This window comes from Balaenoptera ricei, chromosome 10 (assembly GCF_028023285.1).
Source record: "Balaenoptera ricei isolate mBalRic1 chromosome 10, mBalRic1.hap2, whole genome shotgun sequence".
In the NCBI taxonomy this organism is placed as follows: Eukaryota; Metazoa; Chordata; class Mammalia; order Artiodactyla; family Balaenopteridae; genus Balaenoptera; species Balaenoptera ricei.
Window position 1 is genome coordinate 65,640,228 of NC_082648.1, and position 25,794 is coordinate 65,666,021.

General features: G+C 36.6%; 1 protein-coding gene across 5 annotated transcripts in view; it reads left to right on the forward strand.

Annotated features, from left to right (window-relative positions):
- NAV3 (neuron navigator 3) overlaps positions 1-25,794 on the forward strand; it is a 584,734-nt gene that overhangs the window by 338,711 nt on the left and 220,229 nt on the right. For all 5 annotated transcript variants that reach the window (XM_059936568.1, XM_059936565.1, XM_059936566.1 and 2 more), the window contains exons 4-5: positions 18,317-18,389; positions 22,273-22,456. In XM_059936568.1, the coding sequence (XP_059792551.1) occupies positions 18,317-18,389; positions 22,273-22,456 (257 nt within the window). The remainder of the gene's footprint in view (positions 1-18,316; positions 18,390-22,272; positions 22,457-25,794) is intronic.

Sequence of the window (25,794 nt, forward strand, 5' to 3'; positions counted from 1 at the left end):
AAACAAACTGAAGAGCTAAACAAAATTTCTATCTCCTCCCTCTCCCTATCCCACAACACAAACTAACTTGAGATAGGAGAGGAAAACATGGGACATAGCATTCGATGACATGAAATACCTAGTTAAACTGTGCCTTTCACCTCCCCTCCCCACAGACTTAACAAATCAAACCTCAGAGGGCAAGGCCTAGAACTCTGCATGCTTACAGATCCCAGCTGACCCTTAGGCTTGCTGAAGTTTTGGGATCTACTGCTCTGCTGCATTGGTTTCCTGTGACTGCTATAACAAATTATCACAGATGTGGTGGCTTCAAACAGTAGAACTTAAATCTCTCACTGTTCTGGATGCCAGAAGTCTGCAATCAGTATCACAGGGCCAAAATCAAGGCTTCAGCAGTCCTGTGCTCCCTCTGGAGGCTGTAGAGGGAATCCATTCCTTGCCCATTCCAGCTTCTGGTGGCTGCCAGCATTCCTTGGCTTGTGGCCACTTCAGTCATTCTGTATGTTCATCTACAGGGAGATAAAAATGCATTGGTTAGTTGTGAAATAATTTGGAATCATTTAAACCTTATGAACTTAGAATATGTATGGAACAAATAGATTTTGCATATTCTTTCTGTCCTTCCTTTCACACTACACAATTTCATCCTTACATTCAACCACATATTTATGGAGCACCTATCTTGTGCCAGGCCTGTATCCTAACTGCCTGTCAATCATGTAGAGAGCTTGAGTCAGAAGCTGGAAATGACTCAGTCAGAATGTCTAAATTACAGTGGTAGGAACCATAATGTGGCAGAAATGGTGATTTCATTGGAGACTGACAGGGCTGAGTTTGAATTCTGGCTCTGCTATTTATTAATTGTGTAAACTTGTACAAAGTATGTCATTTCTAAGCCTCTACTGAATGGTCAAAATAATATCAAATTTACCAGAGTCTACGGTAAAGATGAAAAAAGGATTTTGCATTTGGAGTAAATAACCTCCATGCTTAAAACTGTGTATGAACTCCCTTCCTGTGCTGGGTTGTTAAGTGGTGGAGGAAAAAGTGGCTTTCAAGCCATTTCCCATGCTTCTCTTGACATGTGGTATCCAGTTCCTCACAGTGTGGCCTGTTCACCTAGTGTGTTCTGAAGTTAATATTTTACAAATGACATATTAAAATTAAATACACTAAAATAGACTTTTTAAAAATCAGAGTGCATTGCAGATAGTATAGGTAGAAATTGACTTGTGAAACTTTTATTAATTTCTATCTATAAACCTATGTATATACTGTGTGGTCATATAAAATAGAGATCTTCAGTGCAACGCTGACCATTTCTTTCTTTTGCATCAAACACACCATTAGCGCCCTGAGCTTCACTATCAAGCCCAGGCCCTTAGCAAGACATGGAAGATGTTCCACATCTAGCCCCTGTTTATCTCTATGGCCTCGTCTTCTGCCGCTAGATTTTCCAGATCTCAAGATACTTGTTCTTGGAGACCTTCTGCCTGATCTCACCTCCAACGTAGTTTCTTGAAACCTACTGAAGGCCGCCAGCCTTTGGAGGGTCCTGTTTTCGCAATGATAAACAAAGACATTGTGGAGAAAGATTTAAGTGGGGTTCAACTCTTAATATCCCTGGCTATTCTGAATTCCCCAGTCCCTTAATTAACGGTGTTTCTCAACCCTGACCAGTTCACATATTGCTCCTTCTTTGGGTTGACTTCACCCCACATCCTGTTATTTGGTTAACCCTTCCTAACCTCTCAGGAACTAGCTCAGGCTTCCCTTGAAGCAGAAAAAAAAATGTGGGAGTTAATGATACAGGCTCTGTTTTTGACATATTCTCTCTGTGTAACCTTGAGCATCTCAGTTTAATTCTCTGATCAACACTTTTATCATTGGAAAAATGCTATAATTATGGCAACTTCAGAAGAAGGTATCTTTGTAACCATGACAGAGAAGTCTTAGTTACTAATAACTTTCTCCTTTCCTAGTCCCTTTACCTCTGATCGTGAATAGACTGTTCTGCATGCTTCTTTAGGAGTCTATGTTTCTCTGATTATAACATTCATCACATTACATTGGAATTATCTCTCCTGTGAGACTACATATATTTTTAAGGGCTTGGACATGTCTCAATGAATAAATAATCGTTATGTGAGTGAATGAAAGCAAACATCTTAAGAATTTTTAACCAATGCAAAAACACTGTTGCATTTTACTTTAATTCTCCAAACATTTATATTTAAAAGAGTTATATTAAAATCTTTGGCTAAAATCTATATAATTATTTGAATTTTATGATAGGATGGGATTTTGCTGAAACTGAGCCATCTTATCTATTTATTTTTGGTTGAAATCAAATGTAATTAATTTAGATAATGATACTAGCAGTGTATGTTTATCATGAAAAATAGGAAGAATCGTTAATTAAAAATAGCACAAGTCACAAAAGAACTTACCATCGGAGAGAATGAAAGTTACGTTTGCTTTATATTCTTCTACACATTCTCTGTGTATGATTCACAGCAGCAGTACCTCAGACATGCCCTAACCAGGATGCATTGTGTCTGTAGAGAGAACTCAGTCTTTGAAATATTACGCCTACTACCTGGTTTACAATTATTTAACTTTTTATATTGCAGTGGTTTTAGAATCCCAGGGGGCATCAGAGCCTTTTCAGTTCCAGGCCAAATTCAGCTCTGTAAACATAATTGCAGAAAGGAAAGGCTGGCATGGTCTGTTTTCAGGCATCCTTTTGAGCAGTTGTGTGTTGCTCTAAGCTGCTCTGTTGGGCATGGCTGCTTCCCCTTCTGAGGCCTGTCTAACCTTCTCAGAATCAGACTTATCCTGTGCATCCAAATGACACTTCTTCTTTGAAGCTTTCACCAGATCCGTAGTGAAAATTGATAAATCCATTCTCTTCACTGCCTTATAGTGTTCTCTATAATTCTTTTTTGGACTATTACGCCTTGTGTTATGGTGATTTATGAATCTTTTTTCGTCTCTTCAGCTATTTTACAAGCTCACACAGCTCACAAAGGCAAAGAACTTATAGTCATTTTTACATCCTTTAACCATCTAGTAGAGCTGTTTGCCCATAATAAACAGTCAATAGAGGCTGAATGAATTGATTACTTGTTGTTAAGTGTTGATGCCATGGTTAAAATTTAATCACAAACTGATCTCAAATTGATACTAATCATACTCAGAATGTAATTTCCATTAAATATCCGTAAGTAAAAATGAAAGAAACCTATGAATAGGCAAGGCATAATTTTGTTAATATTGTGAAAGATGCCTCCAATTACATCTTCCAAAACAGATTATCCTAGTTTTGTAGTAAAAATACTAAAAGGCTGGGTGGCATCAAACGTGCCACTTAAAGTTCATGAGTTCAATAATTGGGAGATTGGGATTGACATATATACACTATACACTAATATGTATAAAACAAATAACGAATGAGAACCTGCGGTATAGCACAGGGAACTCCACTTCCCTGTACAGTAGAAACTAACACAACATTGTAAAACAACTACACCCCAATAAAAATAAATAAAGTGAGTCTCTTGTAGACAGTGGGGAAAAAAAAGTTGTGCTAATTAAAAACACTACTCTTTTATTGGACTACTTCATTCAACACTGAAATGAATAAGTCCAAATATATGCAACACACACTCTGTGTTTAATATGTTGAGAATACATATTGACCCTCAGGTTTAAAAATAATTTGAAAGCATACATACACTGATGACTGTCTAGAGTTTTCATAAGTGAAGATAATGAAAACTCTTGTTTTCCTCATTTGAAATCCAATTTGTGATTTAACAATTAGCCATGTTCATATTGAGCAAGTTCATAAGGGCCAAGATAAATGTACAATTATGAAATCAAACAAAGAAATTCCTGAAAAATGACTCCCATTCTTTGTGGGAATAGTGGAAAATACTGGAAAGAAATCAATGCTCTTTAGAATATACAAGAATAGTGGCTATATCTTGAAATTTCTATCTGTAGCACCGAGTACAATTCCAGGCATAAAGTAAGTTTAATAAATGATGAATGGAGACCTTTCAAGATGGCAGAGGAGTAAGACATGGAGATCACCTTCTTCCCCACAAATACATCAAAAATACATCTACATGTGGAACAACTCCTACAGAACACCTACTGAATGCTGGCAGAAGACCTCAGACTTCCCAAAAGGCAAGAAACTCCCCACGTACCTGGGTAGGGCAAAAGAAAAAACAGACAAAAGAATAGGGATGGGACCTGCACCTCTGAGAGGGAGCTGTGAAGGAGGAAAAGTTTCCACACACTAGGAAGCCCCTTCACTGGCGAAGACAGGGGGTGGGAAGGGGGGAAGCTTCGGAGCCACGGAGGAGAGCACAGCAACAGGGGTGTGGAGGGCAAAGCGGAGAGATGCCCGCACAGAGGATGGGTGCCGACCAGCACTCACCAGACCGAGAGGCTTGTCTGCTCACCCGCCGGGGCGGGCGGGGGCTGAGAGCTGAGGCTCAGGCTTCGGTCAGATCGCAGGGAGAGGACTGGGGTTGGCTGCGTGAACACAGCCTGAAGGGGGCTAGTGTGCCACAGCTAACCAGGAGGGGGTCCGGGTAAAAGTCTGGAGCTGCCTAAGAGGCAAGAGACCATTGTTTCGGGGTGCACGAGGAGAGGGGATTCCTTCCCTGTCTGCTCACAGAAGGCAGAGCACCGCCTAAATGAGCTCCAGAGACGAGTGCGAGCCGCGGCTATCAGCGCAGACACCAGAGACGGGCATGAGACACTAAGGCTGCTGCAGCCACCAAGAATCCTGTGTGCAAGCACATGTCACTATCCAAACACCCCCAGGAGCCTGTGCAGCCCACCACTGCCAGGGTGCCATGATTCAGGGACAGCTTCCCCGGGAGAACACACAGCGCGCCTCAGGCTATTGCAATGTCATGCCGGCCTCTGCCGCCGCAGGCTCGCCCCGCATTCCGTACCCCTCCCTCCCCCTGGCCTGAGTGAGCCAGAGCCCCCGAATCAGCCGCTGATTTGACCCCCTCCTGTCTGGGTGGGAACAGATGCCTGATGGCAACCTACACGCAGAGGTGGGGTCAAAACCAAAGCTGAACCCCAGGAGCTGTGCGAACAAAGAAGAGAAAGGGAAATTTCTCTGTGCAGCCTCAGGAGCAGCAGATTAAATCCCCACAAGCAACTTGATGTACCCTGCATCTGTGGAATACCTGAATAGACAACGAATCATCCCAAAATTGGGGTGGTGGACTTTGGGAGCAACTGTAGACTTGGGGTTTGCTGTCTGTGACTGACTTGTTTTTGATTCTTATGTTTACCTTAGTATAGTTTTTAGCACTTGTTATCATTGGTGGATTTGTTTATTGGTTTGGTTGCTCTCTTCTTATTTTATTTATTTATGTATTTATGTATGTATGTATTTATTTAAGTATTTTTTATTTTAATTATTTTATTTATTTATTTTTTTATTATTTTTTTTCTTTCTTTTTTTCTCCCTTTTCTTCTGAGCCGTGTGGCTGACAGGGTCTTGGTGCTCCAGCCTGATGTCAGGCCTGAGCCTCTGAGGTGGGAGAGCCGAGTTCAGGACACTGGACCACCAGAGACCTCCTGGCCCCATGTAATATCAGTTGATGAGAGCTCTCCCAGGGACCTCCATCTCAACGCTAAGACCCAGCTCCACCCAATGGCCAGCAAGCTCCACTGCTAGACCCCCCATGCCAAACAACTAGCAAGACAGGAACACAACCCCACCCATTAGCAGAGAGGCTCCCTAAAATCATACCAAGTTCACAGACACCCCAAAACACTCAACCAGATGTGGCCCTGCCCACCAGAAAGACAAGATCCAGCCCCACCCACCACAACATGGAAATCAGTCCCCTCCACCAGGAAGCCTACACAAGCCATTGAACCAACCTTACCCACTGGGGGGCAGACACCAAAAAAAAAAAAACGGGAACTAAGAACCTGCAGCCTGTGAAAAGGAGACACCAAACACAGTAATTTGAGAAAAATGCGAAGACAGAGAAATATGCAGCAGATGAAGGAGCAAGGTAAAAACCCACCAGACCAAACAAATGAGAGGAAATAGGCAGTCTACCTGAAAAAGAATTCACAGTAATGATAGGAAAGATGATCCAAAATCTTGGAAATAGAATGGAGAAAATACAAGAAATGTTTAACAAGGACCTTGAAGAACTAAAGAGCAAACAAACAATGATGAACAACACAATAAATGAAATTTAAAATTCTCTAGAAGGAGTGAATAGCAGAATAACTGATGCAGAAGAACAGATAAGTGACCTGGAAGATAAAATAGTGGAAATAACTACCACAGAGCAGAATGAAGAAAAAAGAATTGAGGACAGTCTCAGAGACCTCTGGGACAACATTAAACACACCAACATTTGAATTTTAGGGATCCCAGAAGAAGAGAAAAAGAAAGGGTCTGGAAAATATTTGAACAGATTATAGTTGAAAACTTCTGTAACATGGGAAAGGAAATAGTCAATTAAGTCCGGGAAGTGCACAGAGTCCCATACAGGATAAATCCAAGGAGAAACACACCAAGACACATATTAATCAAACTATCAAAAATTAAATACAAAGAAAAAATATTAAAAGCAGCAAGGGAAAGGCAACAAATAACATACAAGGGACTCTCCATAAGGTTAACAGCTGATCTTTCAGCAGAAACTCTGCAAGCCAGAAAGGAGTGGCAGGATATATTTAAAGTGATGAAGGAGAAAAACCTACAACCAAGATTACTCTACCCAGCAAGGATCTCATTCAGATTCAACGGAGAAATTAAAAACTTTACAGGCAAGCAAAAGTTAAGAGAATTCAGCACCACCAAACCAGCTTTACAAAAAGTGCTAAAGGAACTTCTCTAGGCAGGAAACACAAGACAAGAAAAAGACCTACAAAAACGAACCCAAAACAATTAAGAAAATGGTAATAGGAACATACATATTGATAACTACCTTAAATGTAAATGGATTAAATGCTCCAACCAAAAGACATAGACTGGCTGAATGGATACAAAAACAAGACCTGTATATATGCTGTCTACAAGAGACCCACTTCAGACCTAGGGACACACAGAGACTGAAAGTGAGGGGATGGAAAAAGATATTCCCTGCAAATGGAAATCAAAAGAAAGCTGGAGTAGCAATTCTCATATCAGACAAAATAGACTTTAAAATAAAAACAATTTCAAGAGACAGAGAAGAACACTGCATAACGATCAAGGGATCAATCCAAGGAGATATAACAATTGTAGATATTTATGCACCCAACATAGGAGCACCTCAATACATAAGGCAAATGCTAACAGCCATAAAAGGGGAAATCGACAGTAACACAATCATAGTAGGGGACTTTAACACCCCACTTTCACCAATGGACACATCATCCAAAATGAAAATACATAAGAAAACACAAGCTTTAAATGATACATTAAATAAGATGGACTTAATTGATATTTATAGGACATTCCATCCAAAAACAACAGAATACACATTCTTCTCAAGTGCTCATGGAACATTCCCCAGGATAGATCATATCTTGGGTCACAGATCAAGCCTTGCTAAATTTAAGAAAATTGAAATCGTATCAAGTATCTTTTTCAGACCCCAGCGCTATGAGACTGGATATCAATTCCAGGAAAAAAAACTGTAAAAATACAAACACATGGAGGCTAAACAATATGCTACTAAATAACCAAGAGATCACTGAAGAAGTCAAAGAGGAAATCAAAAAATACCTAGAAACAAATGGCAATGAAAGAAGATGACCCCAAACCTATGGGATGCAGCAAAAGCAGTTCTAAGAGGGAAGTTTATAGTAGTACAATCCTACCTCAAGAAACACGAAACATCTCAGATAAACAACCTAACCTCACACCTAAAACAATTAGAGAAAGAAGAACAAAAAAACCCCCCAAAGTTAGCAGAAGGAAAGAAATCGTAAAGATCAGATCAGAAAAAAATGAAAGAGAAATGAAGGAAACAATAGCAAAGATCAATAAAACTAAAAGCTGGTTCTTTGAGAAGATAAACAAAATTGATAAACCATTAGCCAGACTCATCAAGAAAAACAGGGAGAAGACTCAAATCAATAGAATTAGAAATGAAAAAGGAGAAGTAACAACTGACACTGTAGAAATACAAAGGATCATGAGAGATTACTACAAGCAACTATATGCCAATAAAATGGACAACCTGGAAGAAATGGACAAATTCTTAGAAAAGCACAACCTTCCGAGACTGAACCAGGAAGAAATAGAAAATATAAAGAGACCAATCACAAGCACTGAAATTGAAACTGTGAATAAAAATCTTCCAACAAACAAAAGCCCTGGACCACATGGCTTCACAGGTGAATTCTATCAAACTTTTAGAGAAGAGCTAACACCTGTCCTTCTCAAACTCTTCCAAAATATAGCAGAGGGAGGAACACTCCCAAGCTCATTCTACGAGGCCACCATCACCCTGATACCAAAACCAAAGATGTCACCTAAAAGGAAAACTACAGGCCAATATCACTGATGAACATAGATGCAAAAATTCTCAACAAAATACCAGCAAACAGAATTCAACAACACATTAAAAGGATCATACACCATGATCAAGTGGGGTTTATCCTAGGAAGGCAAGGATTCTTCAGTATACACAAATCAATCAATGGGATACATCATATTAACAAACTGATGGATAAAAACCATATGATAATCTCAGTAGATGCAGAAAAAGCTTTTGACAAAATTCAACACCCATTTATGATAAAAACTCTCCAGAAAGTAGGCATAGAGGGAACTTACCTCAACATAATAAAGGCCATATATGACAAACCCAGAGCCAACATCATTCTCAATGGTGAAAAACTGAAACCATTTCTTCTAAAATCAGCAACAAGACAAGGATGCCCACTCTCACCACTGTTATTCAACTTAGTTTTGGAAATTTTAGCCATAGCAATCAGGGAAGAAAAAGAAATAAAAGGAATCCAAATCGGAAAAGAAGAAGTAAAGCTGTCACTGTTTGCAGATGACATGATACTATACATAAAGAATCCTAAAGACTCTACCAGGAAACTACCAGAGCTAATCAATGAACTTGGTAAAGTAGCAGGATACAAAATTAATGCACAGAAATCTCGTGCATTCCTATACAGTAATGATGAAAAATCTGAAAGAGAAATTAAGGAAACACTCCCATTTACCATCGCAACAAAAAGAATAAAATACCTAGGAATAAACCTACCTAAGGAAACAAAAGACCTGTATGCAGAAAACTATAAGACGCTGATGAAAGAAATTAAAGACGATACCAACAGATGGCGAGATATACCATGTTCTTGGATTGGAAGAATCAACATTGTGAAATTGACTGTACTACCCAAAGCAATCTACATATTCAGTGCAATCCCTATCAAACTACCAATGGCATTTTTCACAGAACTAGAACAAAAGATTTCACAATTTGTATGGAAACACAAAAGACCCCGAACAGCCAAAGCAATCTTGAGAAAGATAAACGGAGCTGGAAGAATCAGGCTCCCTGACTTCATACTATACTACAAAGCTACAGTAATCAAGACAATATGGTACTGGCACAAAAACAGAAATAAAGATCAATGGAACAGGAGAGAAAGCCCAGAGATAAACCCACGCACATATGATCATTTTATCTTTGACAAAGGAGGCAAGAATATACAATGGAGAAAAAACAGCCTCTTCAATAAGTGGTGCTCAGAAAACTGGACAGCTACATGTAAAAGAACGAAATTCGAGTACTTCGTAACACCATCCACAAAGATAAACTCAAAATGGGTTAATGACCTAAATTTAAGGCCAGACACTATAAAACTTTTAGAGGAAAACACAGGAAGAACACTCTTTGACATAAATCACAGCAAGATCCTTTTTGACCCACCGCCTAGAGAAATGGAAATAAAAACAAAAATAAGCAAATGGGACCTAATGAAACTTAAAAACTTTTGCACAGCCAAGGTAACCGTAAACAAGATGAAAAGACAACCCTCAGAATGGGAGAAAATATTTGCAAACGAAGCAACTGACAAAGGATTAATCTCCAAAATATACAAGCAGCTCATGCAGCTCAGTATCAAAAAAACAAACAACCCAATCCAAAAATGGGCAGAAGATCTAAATAGACATTTCTCCAAAGAAGATATACAGATTGCCAACAAACACATGAAAGGATGCTCAACATCACTAATCATTAGAGAAATGCAAATCAAAACTACAATGTGGTATCACCTCACACCGGTCAGAATGGCCATCATCAAAAAATCTACAAACAATAAATGCTGGAGAGGGTGTGGAGAAAAGGGAACCCTCTTGCACTGTTGGTGGGAATGTAGATTGATAACGCCACTATGGAAAACAGTATGGAGGTTCCTTAAAAAGCTAAAAACAGAACTACCATATGACCCAGCAATCCTACTACTGGGCACATACCCTGAGAAAACCATAATTCAAAAAGAGTCATGTACCACAATGTTCATTGCAGCTCCATTTACAATAGCCAGGACATGGAAGCAACCTAAGTGTCCATCAACAGATGAATGGATAAAGAAGATGTGGCACATATATACAATGGAATATTACTCAGCCATAAAATGAAATGAAATTGATTTATTTGTAGTGAGGTGGATGGACCTAGAGTCTGTCATACAGAGTGAAGTAAGTCAGAAAGAGAAAAACAAATACTGTGTGCTAACACATAAATATGGAATCTAAAAAAATGCCCCCCTGGGTTTGAGGGGGAAGGGTAAGCTGGGATGAAGTGAGAGAGTGGCATTGGCATATACACACTACCAAATGTAAAACAGAAAGCTAGTGGGAAGCAGCTGCATAGGACAGGGAGATCAGCTTGGTGCTTTGTGACCACGAAGAGGGGTGGGATAGGGACGGTGGGAGGGAGAGGCAAGAGGGAGGGGATATGGGGATATATGTATACATAAAGCTGATTCACTTTGTTATACAGCAGAAGCTAACACAACATGGTAAAGTAATTATACTCCAATAAAGATGCTAAAAATTTTTTTTAAACCAAAAAAACTAAAAAAGAAAAATAATTTAAAAAATGATGAATCAGTGAATGGTTTGATTTATAGAACATAAACAAAATTAAATGGTATTGCTTTAAGATACTAATATTGGTTATACAAATAGAAATTATTCATGTCTAAAAATATGAATCAACTTCTGTTGAATTTATTTAGTATCTTCAATAAAGAAAACACACGCAATGATCAATTTACTTATTTACTCTAGAAAAACTGTTTTGGCTTAGGCCATTGTGATAACATTATTTTCATACAATCTAAAAGCCTAAAGGCTCAGTGTGCCCAAACATTTTTTTTTTTTTTTACTCCCAAACATTTTAAAACTTCTGGAAACATTGATTGTATCTATAATTTAGAAACTTTTGGTTTTATTTTCAGTATACAGTCAGTATTTTTGTAGTTATTTAGCCATCCTCAAATTTAGCAGGAAAAAGAGAGGCAACGTAGGTGTTCCATGCCAATAAAATGTAAGCCACAAACAGAAGGACCCAAGAAATAGTGCATGACATAAAATAGGCAAGTAGAAGTCCTGGGAGTTGTCCATGAGCTGCAGATATGACTGTTACCTGAGCCAGATGAGAAATGGGGTGTCCAAAGAACAGAATGGATTTCTTTGTATTACTACTACAAAGGCAAAGATATTTATATATATATATATTTTTAAATTTATTTATTTAATTTGTTTATTTTTGGCTGCACTGTGTCTTCGTGGCTGCGCACAGGCTTTTTCTAGCTGCGGCGAGCGGGGACTGCTCTTGGTTGCAGTGCGTGGGCTTCTCATTCTGGTGGCTACTCTTGTTGTGGAGCACAGGCTCTAGGCGTGCAGGCTTCAGTAGTTGTGGCACGTGGGCTCAATAGTTGTGGCTTGCGGGCTCTAGAGCACAGGCTCAGTAGTTGTGGCGCACAGGCTTAGTCGCTCTGCGGCATGTGGGATCTTCCCAGACCAGGGCTCGAACCCGTGTTCCCCGCTTTGGCTGGCGGATTCTTAACCACTGAACCACCACGGAAGCCCGACAAAGATATATTTTAATACCAAAGGAATAAGTGTAAAACAATGAATTATATAGTATAGTGGTTCAAATACACAAAAGGCAATATAGTGCTACAGTGTGAACAGTGCAATTCTTTCATCCACATGGGGTAAATTGAAATTATATTCAGTTACTTTCTTTGAAGAGCATAGGTGGAAGCTTTGTTTTCCAGGCATCGCTGCAAACTGGAATCACCTGGGGACTTTGAACAGTTTTTTTGATAACTGCTCTCCACAGGCATTCTGATTTAACTGATGATGGTGTAAATTGGGCATGTATAGATTTAAAGTTCATCAGGCGATTCTAATGTGTAGCACAGTTTGCAAACTGTTGAATTAAAAGTTTGGAAAGCAGGTTTTGTGCAGTGTGGATAATTCTCAGAAAAACTGCTGTAATACCAAAAGCAAAAGACGCTATGATGCTATTTTATACCATTACCACCTGCTATTAATATTAAAGACTGTTACAGTAATCACAGCTACTTTTTTATTCTTGAGTTTATTAGAGTTCTTACTATGTGCAGTGCATTGTACTATGTACGTATTTATGTGCAATTTCATTGGGTCCTCTAAGTAATGATGTATATTATCTGGTTCTCATCTCATTATTTAATTTGAAAAGGTCAGATAAGATGATCTTTATGGGCTCCTCAATTTTGGAAATTCTTTTAAATTATTTATTTCTATCAATCCTAAAATATAATGTCAACAAGTTCCCATAGAAGGGTAAATGGGAGAGGGGAGATGCCGGATCCCTCCAGTGGAGATGAGTGTGGTGAGCATTAGAGAGAAGCTTAGGATGCTGCAGAAGTCTAAGTTGCCTGGGCAGATAACGCTAAATTTGATTATTAATAGTATTATAAAGTATTGTTTATGTCTTTTTTTATTTGAATGATCTAAGCATAAAACATCATTTTATCCCTGTGTAGTTAATTCATTCCCTCAACAATTGTTGATAGCGTGCCTAAGGTACTCTTACTCTCTCTCTCTGTGTGTGTATACATATACAGAGAGAGAGAGAGAAAGAGAAAGAGAGAGCCCAAGTGCCAGCAAGCATGAGAGGCAGGGAGTAGTAGGATTGAGGCTTTTATGAGTTGATTTATTTAATCCTAAATCTAAGAGTCAGTTCTTAGTTCTCATCTTACTAACCAGCTGCGTTAGCTAGAGCTCATGTGCCCCTTGGAGTTAATGTACTTTCTTCAGGTGCTTTTCTGTGTCCCATACTCTCCTGATTTGCCTGACATGTCACTGGTGGCTTGTCTTCCGTTTCCTCTGTTGGTTCCTCCTCTTCTTTCCAGTGAGTCTCCTCAGGCCCACTGTTTGTTCCTCTTCTCTTTTATAGCTGCACGTCCTTGGTGATTTAATCTAGCCCCATGGCTTTAATTACCTTCTGTATGAGGATAACCCTGAAATTTAGATCTCTGTTCCGAAACCTCTCAGTTGAACTCCAGATTGTGTGTCCAAAGGCCTGTACATCCATTTGGGTGTCTAAGAGACTAGATAACAGGTCCAGAAATTAACCCCTTGTATCTGTCTGTGGCTTTTCCCATCTTATGGCTGGAGATGTCATCCACCTGGCTACTGAGGCCAGAAACCTTGGCATCATCCGTGACTCCTGTCTCTTATATGCCGCATCTTCCCATTAGATTCCTTCAAATTATATCCAGAATCTGATCCTTTCGGATCCAGAAGGTGATCCTTTCTCATCACCTCACTGCCACCACCATTGTCTGAAACACTATCATCTTTCACTTGAATTACTTGCACGAGCTACCTGACAGGTTTCCGTACTTCTGTCTTTATATGCCTGGAATCTATTCTCAACAAAGCGAGGGACCAATCATTTTATTTTTATTTTTAATTTAAGTAAAACATACATAGAAGAGTATAAATACTCTAATAGAATTTGAGGTAAAGCAAACATAAAAAGTGTATAAAATACTCCAGTCTTAAGTGTATAGATGATTGATTTTAAATATCTCTACACCCGTGTACTCACCACTCAGATCAAAACAAAGGACACTTCTAGCGTGTCTGTTCCCCTTGTGCTGCTTTCCAGACTGTACCCCTCCAAAGTTTATCACTATTGTAATGTCTGTTTTCATTGTTTAGTCTTGATCTTGAATTTCATAAATTGAGCCTCATATAGTATATACTCTTTTGTTAGCTTCTTTTGCTCATCTTTATGTGAGACTTTCTCTGGAGGTCAGTTGCTTAATCTGTAAAGATGAGGGTAGACTGAGATTAGGAGCTAAAATTTGAAAACAAACTGATGTCCAATCCCAACTAACAGAATTTCTGATTCTTATTGTCTGGGGTCAGGCACAGGGAAGTAGTATATTTTAAAAGATCCCAAAGAGAATATAACATGTAGCCTCTGGATCAAATGACTCTCTGTCTTTGTCTCCCTCTGTGTCTATCTCTGTCTCTCTCTTTTTTTTTTTTTTCTTGGATTCATTTCTTCCAAAAATACAAGGACCAATTGGCCAACACTCCTTTCCTCCCTTCTTCCTCAAGTATGTACTGAGCATCTATCAGACACCAAACACCATGCTAGGCTGCCGAAGGTACACGAGTCAACAAAATTCAGTTCCTGTCTCTCAGAGGCTTAGAGCTTCACTAAAACCATGTCTTCATAAAAAAAAAAAAAAAAAAAAAAAAACCGGAATAAATAAATAAATAACACTATGAAAACTCAACAAACACCTCTATTTACCGGCAAACCAAATAGAGGGAGTGAGGAGAGAGAGAGAGATCAAGAAATGATTGACTTTGTTAAATAACCTAGTAATTTTGAAATAGTTGTTTAAATTTGGTCAAATAACTGATTGCTTGTAAAAGATTGACTCAAATTTCAACTCAGTTGCTTTCCTTTTCAAAATGATTTGGTATCTAGACAAATTAAAGGGGATTGAAAAGAGTTAAAATTCTTTTTCAGATCTTGAACCCAAGGACGCCATTTGTAAACACATCCTAAAAATTAACTTGAACCCAAGGACGCCGTTTGTAAACATATCCTAAAAATTAACTATGTGATTATATAACCGGTATTTTTAATATTTTGTTTTTGTTGTGTGCCAGTTAACTGATGTAATTAAATCCATGCAGAGACTTCGCTTGTGAGGATAATTTTCCACTTTCTGATTAGTCATTGAATATAACGCCCACCCCCACCCCCCAAAAGAAAAGGTACTGTAGATGTGTCAATGCTCTGGTCTTCTTCAGGGCAGTGTTTTTCAAATTGTTGATTACTGTCCATCAATGGATCCTGAAATTCATCTAGTGGATTTTAACCAATATTTAAATACAGATTAAAAAGCATTAATTAATTAATGAAAAGAGAAGACAATGTTATTAGTAGAAAGCATCACAGCGATTTCATGTAGTAAGTGTAAGTACTGATCTATGAAACTTTTGTTTCCATTATATTTAGGTAACTGTGCATTGGGTTGTTTATTTGTTTATTAAGTACATGAAATTATTCTAATTAAAAATTGACCCAAATTATTAGCTGTTAAAAGTACAGTTTGAATTTTGATAGCTTATTTGGTATATGATTCAAATAATACTGAGAAAAAATAAAACTCACTTCAGTTAGTTGGATAAATTTGATGGCAAAATCACTTTTATCTGTTTGGGATTTCAAAAATGTTTAGAGGTTTTTAGTTCAAAGAACAGTTGAGGTTTGACATGACAAAAAAATTAGGAACTAAAACAGTATTTATAGATATTTAACTGGGAAATGTAAGGGGACAATCTATTATTTTAAAGCAGGAATTATGAGAAACTAATGTCTCAAATTTATTAAAATAAAAATAATCATTAACCAAAGTATATTATTATATAGGTAGAAAGTATTCTCAAATTATTTTAGAGTATGCCTCTGATAAGGAAACTAATCATATAAATGACATTTAACAACATTTCTCACAGCCATTTTCTTTTATTATAACTTACCGCTGGGTAAAAAATATAAGTAGTACCAACAAACAGGATTGAATTTATAGATGACTTTGGAGTTAGGTAGGGAGAGGATATTATTTTCTTAAGTTATGTTTGTTATGTTGTTACATTGTTCGAAAATTAATTTTGACCAAAAACAAAAATTGGTGAATAAATAAATAAATTGTAATGAACTATCCTTTAATGGTCATACTGGAGATTTTGTATTCAAGTACTTATTCTGTTGCTGTTACTTACCTGCTATAGTAAGATGGGAAACAGAATTAACTACCTCAAATTGTCGGTGCTCGTAGTGAATGACTGTAAAGGACTATTACAAAAGGTTGAATGCTTCTGATAAATCGATATGAAAGGAATGTAAGGTATATTTTGAGTATTTTTTTCTTTCCTCTACTAGGACCCTTTTAATTTCCCTTTCTAACTTATGGTGCGTGTTGAGAGAGAGTTGTTTGTGTCTAATACCCAATCTAGACAGCAGTTTATTTTTTATTCTGAACAGCCAAAAAAGCCATTTTACACATTTAATTACAGACACTGTTCATGAATATTTTCTTGGTCTTCCAATGAACTAATCTGTTTATGTATAATAAAAATACATTTTGCAGTAAATTATATATATTTGGGCCAGAAATCTTCTTACTTTCTATAAAATTCATATAATTGATATAAAATTAATAATACCAGGACTGTTACAGCAAACATTCAAAAATACTCAGCTCAATTCTCTGTCTTAATATTAGGCCACAATAATTATTTGGCATCTTTTATTTTTAATCAATCCGAAAAAAAATTTTTTAAAGAACACATTGGGTAGACACAGTAGTATATTCTGTTTATATTCGTAAAAGTGTCTGTTACACTTTTCTTTTTCTTTCCTTTATGTTATCTTATTTTCTAATAGCAAAGTGAAATGTGAAGGAAGGAATTTGGAGTGGATTCCAGAACCATAGGTTTTTTAGGTATTTAGGCGTTGACAAGTAGAAAGAGAAGGTCCACTTGGTCATGTAACATTCAGCGTCTTCAACTCTATCATTCTTTCAGTAAAACTTATTTTGAAATGAATCAATAAAGTAGTTATTTTTTTCTCAAAGCAAATGTGTATACCTTGGCTGCAATCATTTTAAAGCAAAGAACCTCTCATTGGATATTATTACTTTAATTTTGCACAAAATTACATTTAAAAAGGAATGTAAACAGTTGTCCATTTTATAAAGACAGATTCTAGAATATATTTTTTTTCTTTTTATTTTCTTTAACAGACATTTTGACCTTCCTATGAAGCTCAGCTAGAGAGGACATTGGCAAAACTTTGTATGTCCTCCTGCATAGCTTTTGATGAGAATTTAATAAGACAGAAAACAGTACCTTGCCAAGTATTAACTTTAAATCTCTTATTTACTTTAGAATTTCAAGATTTATGGAATACCACAAAACCCAGGGAGATGACTCACAAAGAACTGGAACTTTCTAGTTTCCTACATTCTTTTAAAAAGTCTTAGCTATTTAACTTTGCTACATAATGCCATAACTAATACTGAAATCAACCCATGAATTAACATAAATTAGTCTTTTTTTTTGCTTCTCACCCTAAATGGTTAATCACTGGCTATCATGTTGAAACGAACTGTTCAAAAGCAGTGGCATCACTCTTTTAAATTACAAAGGCAATACCTATATTTAAGCAGAGAATTAACAACTGTAGAAGTACAAATGCAGTTTTTAAAATAAAGAATTTCTATGATTTAGGATGAAAATATGCTTCATTTCTTTCATGTATATTAACCCTTTCTCCATCTTATTTATCTTTTGACATACTTACCAAATATTACTGTTCGAATCTCAGTTACCCACATCCTAGTATTCTAACTCACAGAAGCAAGAGTCTCCTCCTATTTGGATGCTTTAGTTGAGACTTGTTTGTGAAGCACAAAATCAGTCTGGTTTTATGTTAAGTAGGTGGGTTGCTAATCTGTAAGAATGCCATTCTTGGTCAGGCCTCTATGAATTGTTTGTAAGTACTAAATCAGACAATGCAATCTTTATATTCATTCTGCAATTAGCCAAAATAATTCTAGTTAAACTCTGGTTAAAGATCTCTAGTATGAAATGAATGTAAAGTATTCATTCTTTCTTTATCTTTCTCTCTGGCTTCATTCTAGCTCATTTATTTATTTAAAAATAACCTTCTAAGTTACTTTTTCACTGCTTTTCATGTTGCAGATTGAAAATGTTGATGTCTGCCTTAGTTTTCTAGCAGCCAGAGGAGTAAATGTTCAAGGTCTATCTGCTGAAGGTAAGAAAAAGCACAGTTGTCACAAATGGCATCCATGTTTGTAAAAGACTTTTTATAACGCTAGAAATGTAAAGTGGGAGTACATAGCCCCTTAATACAAGAAAGGAAATCAGTAAAGTTTCCAAAATAATAGAAACATAAATTCAATGGTTGTTAATGTATGCTTTATGTAGGTATGTTCCAGATTTTGCCAAAATTGTTCTTTACATTACCGAGTATATAGGAGGGGGACATATTAACAAAATATCTTTATGTTATTACCAGTTGGTAGTGTTTTTAGAGTCTTAAGTAGATGGATGGATAGATAGATAATGCTGGATAATAAATACAGTATATGGACATAAATACAGTTAAAGTAGTGTAATTAATGCTCAAATATTTTATCAATAACAATTCTGTAATTTAATCAAGTTGGTAGTCCAAGTCTAAATATTTGTTAATTTTAAATAAGTCATCAGGAGTTCTTAAATAATTAGCACTAACAGTATTAATAACTGTTCTTTGTAAAGGCCTTAAAATTATTAAATGTTTAAAAGATCATCACTGACATTGAAATATAGGAAAGTGGAAAAAGAAAACTAGATCTGTTATTTTTTTTTCTGTATTTCTTTTTCTTCCACATATATTTTTAGGAAGCCTTTGCAAAATTTTCAATTTAGTACTATAAATAAAAAACAATTGCTAAAGTTATAAAATACCAAGTCCTTTGAGAGCTGTATCAGCAACAACCATTTTTAATTAGAATTTTATGATTAAACACTTTTTGACAATTTATGTTGCTTCTTGTTTCTACTACAGTCAGTTTACTCTGAAAAGCCTTTTCCCCCCACAGATAGTAGAAATATTAGACAATTCTAAGCTGTTCAAAGTTTGCTGCCATTGGAAAAAGAGGAATTGTGTGAATTCTGAAATATTATGGACATGTACTAGAATTATTTACGTTTGTCACTTTTTCTTCACTGTTTAAATTTTATTTTAAATTTCTTTAATCCTTTATCTGTATATGTCATCATGATGTTTAATATTAAGTTACATATTTAATGGCAAAAAACTTATGTTCAAACCTAACTCATGGTTCTGTTACTTAGAATAAAATTTGATAAAATCCTCCAGGATAATACTTTACTTTCTAAGTGGTTAAAGTTGGTGAGAAATGTTACCATTTATTCGTTTTATGTCTCTTCCATATAACATGACATCTTTTTGTTTTGCTTTGTTTTGTTTTTTCATATTCTTTTTTTTTTTAAATATCTTTATTGGAGTATAACTGCTTTACAATGTTGTGTTAGTTTCTACTGTATAACAAAGTGAATCAGCTATACATACACATATATCCCCATATCCCCTCCCTCTTGCCTCTCCCTCCCACCGTCCGTATCCCACCCCTCTTCGTGGTCACAAAGCACCAAGCTGATCTCCCTGTGCTATGCAGCTGCTTCCCACTAGCTATCTATTTTACATTTGGTAGTGTGTATATGTCCATGCCACTCTCTCACTTCATCCCAGCTTCCCCTTCCCCCTCCCCGTGTCCTCAAGTCCATTCTCTACGTATGTGTCTTTATTCCTGTCCTGCCCTTGGGTTCTTCAGAACCTTTTTTTTTTTTTTTTTAGATTACATATATATGTGTTAGCACACGGTATTTGTTTTTCTCTTTCTGACTTACTTCACTCTGCATGACAGATTCTAGGTGCATCCACCTCACTACAAATAAATCAATTTCATTTCTTTTTATGGCTGAGTAATATTCCATTGTATATATGTGCCACATCTTCTTTATCCATTCATCTGTCGATGGACACTTAGGCTGCTTCCATGTCCTGGCTATTGTAAATAGTGCTGCAATGAACATTGGGGTCCATGTGTCTTTTTGAATTATGGTTTTCTCAGGGTATATGCCCAGTAGTGGGATTGCTGGATCATATGGTAATTCTATTTTTAGTTTTTTAAGGAACCTCCATACTGTTCTCCATAGTGGCTGTATCAATTTACATTCCCACCAACAGTGCAAGAGGGTTCCCTTTTCTCCACACCCTCTCCAGCATTTATTGTTTGTAGATTTTTTGATGATGGCCGTTGACCGGTGTGAGGTGATACCTCATTGTAGTTTTGATTTGCATTTCTCTAATGATTAGTGATGTTGAGCATCCTTTCATGTGTTTGTTGGCAATCTGTATATCTTCTTTGGAGAAATGTCTATTTAGATCTTCTGCCCATTTTTGGATTGGGTTGTTTGTTTTTTGATATTGAGCTGCATGAGCTACTTGTATATTTTGGAGATTAATCCTTTGTCCGTTGATTCGTTTGCAAATATTTTCTCCCATTCTGAGGGTTGTCTTTTCGTCTTGTTTATGGTTTCCTTGGCTGTGCAAAAGCTTTTAAGTTTCATTAGGTCCCACTTGTTTATTTTTTGCTTTTATTTCCATTTCTCTAGGAGGTGGGTCAAAAAGGATCTTGCTGTGATTTATGTCGTAGAGTGTTCTGCCTATGTTTTCCTCTAAGAGTTTGATAGTGTCCAGTCTTACATTTAGGTCTTTAATCCATTTTGAGTTTATTTTTGTGTATGGTGTTAGGGAGTATAACATGATATCTTTTATTAACATAAACCTCTTGCTTTTTATTTATCTCCTAAAAATATATGAATGCCCAGAATGATTTTCTAAGTTGATTAAACATGCATAGTAATAAAATAAGAAGTTAAAAAAACCTCTTTCAATAAGATCATTCAGGTTTACAGGAGAAAATTAATACTTTCTCACTGTAGCTTTATATTGATCAAGCCAACACTTATATGTTATGACCCCTGTGAGGAAGATTTGAGGGTTATAACAATTCAGCCTCATTTTATATGAATAATTCCACGGCATAGTGTGTGTGGCATTATAAACCATCAGAGAGCAAGAAATCTAAGTAGTTTATTAATGTTTCTAAATTCCAAAAAGGAGACGTAAAACCTTGACCTCAAAGGAGGATATATTTTATTGCCAATAGCAAGTTTCAATTAAAATATGATTATAGGTTGTGTAGTGTTATATCAAGCTTTACTTGTATCTCTTTTTCTAATTTTAAAGTTATAACTGCAGGAGGAAAACGTAGGCTCATGTTGTAGCCTACTTTGTGCATTTAATTTTTTATTCAATATTAGAAAAACTTACACAGGAGCCCCATGTGTTAGAACTCGGAATTCCACTTACATTTATTCAATTATGTTATCTAAAGTCATGAGTCAGGTGATCTTTAATATTTATTAATATGTAACATAAATTAAAAATAAAAGAATTGGATCATTAAAAATGGATACCTCTGATGTAGTCTGCTTTTTGGAGGACATATACATGTATTTTTTAAAATAAATTGGTTGGTGGGTGATTTAGAATTGTGCTAACAGTTATAAGTCTAGTTGCTATTATGAGGTGCACCCGTATTATGAGGTGCGTCAGTAGTTATAATGTAGGACAACCAGCATTTAAGTGGCTTTCTTTCTCTAGCTCATAGCCACCACTGTGTTGGTAACAGCTGTGTGTGTTTGTGAGGGAAGCAGAGTGCTAAACCAAATGATTAGCACAAGACTGAGAGCCCATCCATTTCCATGAAGAAACTAACTCTAGAAAAACTGTCGTTCAGGGTCAGCAAAGAACATCACTTGCGTAAGCTTTGTTCTCTCTACGCTTCATCCCTTCCCTCTCTCTCCCTGAAATTTCCAAGCTATTTGGAAATGCTAGCATATTTCAGAAAATCAGATTTGCTTAAATCTGTGACTGAGAAAATCAAGTTGTATTTCTGTCTCCATAGATTGAGCCTAAGAGACTTGCTTCTAGAATTTCATTTGTAAAAAATAATCATTTTCTACGATACTGTTTTTTTTATATTTTCCACTTGATACAGAAATAAGAAATGGAAACTTAAAAGCCATTCTAGGGCTGTTTTTCAGTTTGTCTCGCTACAAGCAGCAGCAACACCAGCAGCAGCAGTATTACCAGTCGTTGGTGGAGCTTCAGCAGCGGGTCACTCACGCCTGCCCTCAGGCAGAAGCCAGTCAGGCCAAAACCCAGCAAGATATGCAGTCCAGGTAAGGAAGGGAAGCGGGGAATGTGTTTAGAATGAATTTATCTTGATACAACTTGTTTTTAATAAGTTTTTGTTTGAGAGTTTGGAAAACGTATTTATGGAGTTGTATCAAAGTGATGGGATTATTTGATTAACCTTATAGAATTTAAAACCACTTTTCTATTGGTTGGATGACCAACACTTATCACTTTTTAGGTGAAATATTTGTGTTTGTTTTCTGAAGGTGATTGTGGTTTGTATCAAAATGTGTGAAATGTCTTTCTTGTAAGTAGTGTATCGCAGTTCCTTCCTTCTACAAATTATTGTTTAGAATGTGCTTTTTGAGTCCTAGTCTCCAGTTGTGTAGTTTTCTTTGGTTGATGCTTTTGATCGATTAAATCGTTAAATCTGTCAAAACTTTCAGGTCTGTTAAACATTGGAGTTTGAGTGTTTGGGAACATACCATTTTGATGTGAGATTGTCTGTGCATGCATGTGTGTGTATACGTGTGTGTGAGTTTGTATACACACATTGTTTGTCTGACTTGAGTCTGTGGGTGCATGTAGACACAGCCGGTGTGGGGTGCTGACAAACCACTGCAGCTTCCTTTACTCTTTCGTTTTTGCTTTTTTCCAGTTTGGAACTATATCAGTCATGATTCAGCTAGAGAAGCAGAATCAGTAAGAAAGAGTGCAAACAGATTTATTTTCAAGAATTGATTCACATGATCATGGGGGCTGGCTAGGCAAGTCTGAAATCCTGAGGGCAGCCCAGCAGGAAGGACAAGCTGACACTCTTAGCACGAGCTGAAACCGCTATAAACTGGTGGAATTTCGTCTCTCAAGGAGGCCACACTCCCGCTTTTAAGACCTTTCAAGGAGTGAGTCAGGCCTACTATCCTAGTGATAATCTAGGGTAATCTCCCTTACTTAAAATCAACTGCTCTGGACTTTAACCACATCCACAAAATGCTTTCACGGCGACACCAGATTGGTGTTAAGTGGAACTAAATAAACCTAGCTAAGTTGACACATCAAAAAATGATCACAGAACGTAATTAAGTTAACAGGTTTCAGGCAAATTACTCATATGTTTCTGATCAACGTTCGGATTATCAGATCATTAGCTCTATGGCATACATAGCTATGATCATTTTTCTTAAGGAGGGCGAATGTCCAATATGAAACTACTCTTTTATCATCTACTAAAATATACACACTGTATCACACATATGTAAATATTTAACTTTTTCCATCTTAGAAGCCAAGCCTAAAACCTAATAATACAGTTTGCCTTGAGTTTGTTTTTGGCAATTAGTATTGACTCAGAAAGCTAACATAAAATTCCAAGATACATTCACAAACCACTTCCCACTTACTGTCAAATATTCAGCAGCTCAGAAATCCCCTTCTCTTTCATCTGTCAACCATCCCTCACTTCATATTAAGCAATATTTCTGTCTCTGTACAACCATGTAAACTCATTTCCTTTGGCAAATTTTACTCATTAGTGAATTATTAATAAAGAAAAATCACAGTTTCACCAAAAAATATAGAGTGTACTACAAAGGCCATGGAGTGATAAGGGATATTTGTTTTTACTCAGTAATGCAGATGTGCTTCTGTTCTTTAAGCTTGTCTTGGTATTTTGTGATGTCATGTGAAATTGTGCAGGAATCAAAGTGAAAAAAACATTCTCTACAGTATAAGTTCTTTAGATGTCCTTAAGAATAGAGAAGAAGAAAAAACAAAATATATTTTTAAAATTTTTTATTATTAATTTTTTTGGGGGGAGTGGTGGTTGGTAGAAAGAGATCTAGGTTTTGAGAACTGCCAGAAATAATATTTCCTAGAGTTTGGTTTAAGCCATTTGAACAGACAAGAAGCAAGAATAGTAGCTGGAAAAATACAGGAAGTGAAGTGGTGTTGTGCAAAGGATGTTGACTCTGGAAGTGAGATGAGATATCATTTGTCATTGCTTTCCCTCACTCTATTTCTGTATCTGCCATGTGGAGTTTCTTGCCCCACATTTCTCAGTGGTTATGACCCTTTGGGGGAAATTTTTTTCTCTTCTTGGTGGATATGCATGGATATTATGAAACTGGATTATATTTTAAAATATAGACCTATATATAATAGGCATGGTCATTTTATACCATCTTGGGGAGAGCTATCTTATTTTTTTCAGTGAAAGGTTAGGAAAAGCATTCTTTTCACCAGTGTCCTTTAATTCTGAGATAGACTCAAATAATTTTTTCTTTTTTAAAAATATTTATTTATTTATTTATTTTTTATGGCTGTGTTGAGTCTTCGTTTCTGTGCAAGGGCTTTCTCCAGTTGTGGCAAGCAGGGGCCACTCTTCATCATGGTGCGCGGGCCTCTCACTATCGCGGCCTCTCTTGTTGCGGAGCACAGGCTCCAGACGCGCAGGCTCAGCAATTGTGGCTCACGGGCCCAGCTGTTCCGCGGCATGTGGGATCTTCCCAGACCAGGGCTCGAACCCGTGTCCCCTGCATTGGCAGGCAGATTCTCAACCACTGCGCCACCAGGGAAGCCCAATTTTTTCTTTTGATAAATTGGATTTAATTACTTTTTGGATTGTTAATTTAATAAATGCACAGTAGCTACTGTACTAAAGGTAGTGCTTAGTTAAGACCATGATAAAGAGGAGTGCCAAGTCTTCATTTTAACAGAATTTATTCTATGTTTTGGAGAATGTTATATTTCAGACATTAATACTTATTTCCATTTGTATAGATCTGACATAGTGAAATAGTGTATGAATTATTATCTATGTGAACTTAAATATAACAATGTATCTAAGCATTTTTCACAGCCTATATTGATAGTATACATAGGAAAGGAATAAGTGTCTATACAATAGAACCAAGATAATTAACATGGAAAAGAATCTCAGTGATACATTATCTTCATTTACATGAGATGAGAGTCATAAATCATGATTTATGAAGCCTTTCTGTTGCTTCCAAGGCTCTTCCCAAGTGAATAGCTTAAATGACTGGTGGCTATATTATTGTGGATATTTAGCCAGAAAAATGTTCTTGTATTTTTCTCTGTAGACCTAAAATAATTTTAGTGCACATTGTTTCATGAGAGTATTTTTGTTTTGTTCCCTTTGTTTATTTAAAGTAAATTGACATAACTCTCTATATTTCCACAATATTTATTTTATACATTAAGAATTGCTCATTTGTTTTGCTCTTTTGAGAATAACCCCAAATGTTTTCAATCAATTTGAACATCTTTCATTTAAACAGACATTTTGATCTAAAGGTTAACCAGTAAAATATACAAGAGAGAAAATAAAATGTGGACCAAGAGACGTAGAATGTGGATAACA